The sequence below is a fragment of the Emiliania huxleyi genome, assembly GCF_000372725.1.
Source record: "Emiliania huxleyi CCMP1516 unplaced genomic scaffold EMIHUscaffold_6241, whole genome shotgun sequence".
NCBI classification, from domain to species: domain Eukaryota; phylum Haptophyta; order Isochrysidales; family Noelaerhabdaceae; genus Emiliania; species Emiliania huxleyi.
Genome location: NW_005197318.1, coordinates 1 through 1,474, shown reverse-complemented (window position 1 = coordinate 1,474; position 1,474 = coordinate 1). Strand labels below are relative to the sequence as shown.

Below are 1,474 nucleotides of genomic sequence, written 5' to 3'. Positions count from 1 at the left end.
CGGACGCCAAGGGTAGGCGACGGCTAGCGCACCACACCCCTCTCCTTAAAATCCCTGTGTGGTGGCGGCGTGCCGTCCTCCCATCCCTCCCTTGGGTTGTTCGTTTTCTTTCTTTCTTTCTTTACCAAGTGTCGCACAAGCATGCGCACAAGCCACAACACACCAAAAATCTCTCTCACAAGCACAGAGACAGTCGAGTCGAGGAGAGACAGCGACGACATCAAAAGAAACGCAGAGTCCAGTCGTACTGTCGTCCTTCCAAGATGCTTGCTCTGCGAGTTGGGGACCCGTCCTTCTCCCACATTGTACATCTCCATGCCCACATCCCTCGTTTGTATTGACGTGCCGCCGTCGCTTCCTTTCTTTTCACCCGGGACGGGCCTCTTGGTGCTTGCTCTTCCTATCCAGAGGCGATTGCGAGGGCATTACGGAGGTCATCATCGGCGCCAACGACCGCGATATGTCCGGACCCGCAGACCTCATGCACCAGGGTCATGGGTACAGTCATAATATGTAGGCCTTCTCTCCCACAGTTTTGAGCAATAGCCGCAAACTCAACGCTTTTTGGGGCTGGGGGGGGCACTTTCTTGCCCCATGCGCCATGGCGAGCATCGTGACAAGAGGTCACCCGCGAGGGGACCGGCTCTCCGGCTCCGTGTGTGTGTCGCCGTTCTCAGTGTCCGTTCACCACTGTATGTGTTTGTCCTGGAAAAACACGGCTCGACACGAGCAAACGTACAGACATGATGGACATGAAACGACATGCACATGCCCCCACCACAGTCAGAACTCTGGCTAACATACACCTACCTACACCGAGCTGCTCCCCAAGCGGGGGCTCTCCCGCTTTCGTCGGCGCATCAGGTCACCCGATGATGAGCCCGCCTCACTGGTCTTTCGGAGCACGGTGCCCAGCAGCGAGTGGCTCCTGACGGGCCGCCGGATCAGGAGGTCGAGCTCGTCCAGCAGCAGCCTCAGCGAGACCGCATAGTGCCGCCCGCCGTGCAGGGCTGTCGCGATGCGCCGGTACGCGCCGGCCGTCCTGAGCCCCTCCGGTGTCGCGACGATGATCTCGTCGAACGTGAGCCGGCGCCAGCCGTCGCGCCGCTCGTGCGCCAGCAGCAGCCCGGTGCCCGCCTCCAGCGCCGCCTCCAGCTCGCTGACGAGCGTGTCGGCGCGCGCCCCCGGCGCGAAAGTTTCGGCGTTCAGGTAGAGCAAAAACGCGGCGCAGGCATCGTGGCGAAGGTGCTCCGGTTCGGCCGTTGTCCGCAGCCCCGAGTGGTTCGGCGACACAAACTGCGCCTCCAAATCGGCGGCGATCGCGGCCGCACACGGATTGCTGGCCGAATGGTAGAGGTGATAGCAGCGCTTTGTCTGAAGCTGCGGCAGCGGGCTGCTGCGCAGCCTGTCCTCGGGGATGAAGATGGTACGGTCCGCGCCCGGAGCACCCCACGCAGTCACCAGCTGCTGAATC

General features: G+C 61.9%; 1 protein-coding gene across 1 annotated transcript; it reads right to left on the bottom strand.

Annotated features, from left to right (window-relative positions):
• Positions 1-1,074: 1,074 nt before the first annotated feature.
• Positions 1,075-1,474, bottom strand: EMIHUDRAFT_374319 (hypothetical protein; the record flags this gene model as incomplete). The annotated part of the gene is made up of 1 exon (XM_005763616.1): positions 1,075-1,474. A coding segment is annotated over one exon (400 nt), but the record flags the coding sequence as incomplete, so codon positions are not given.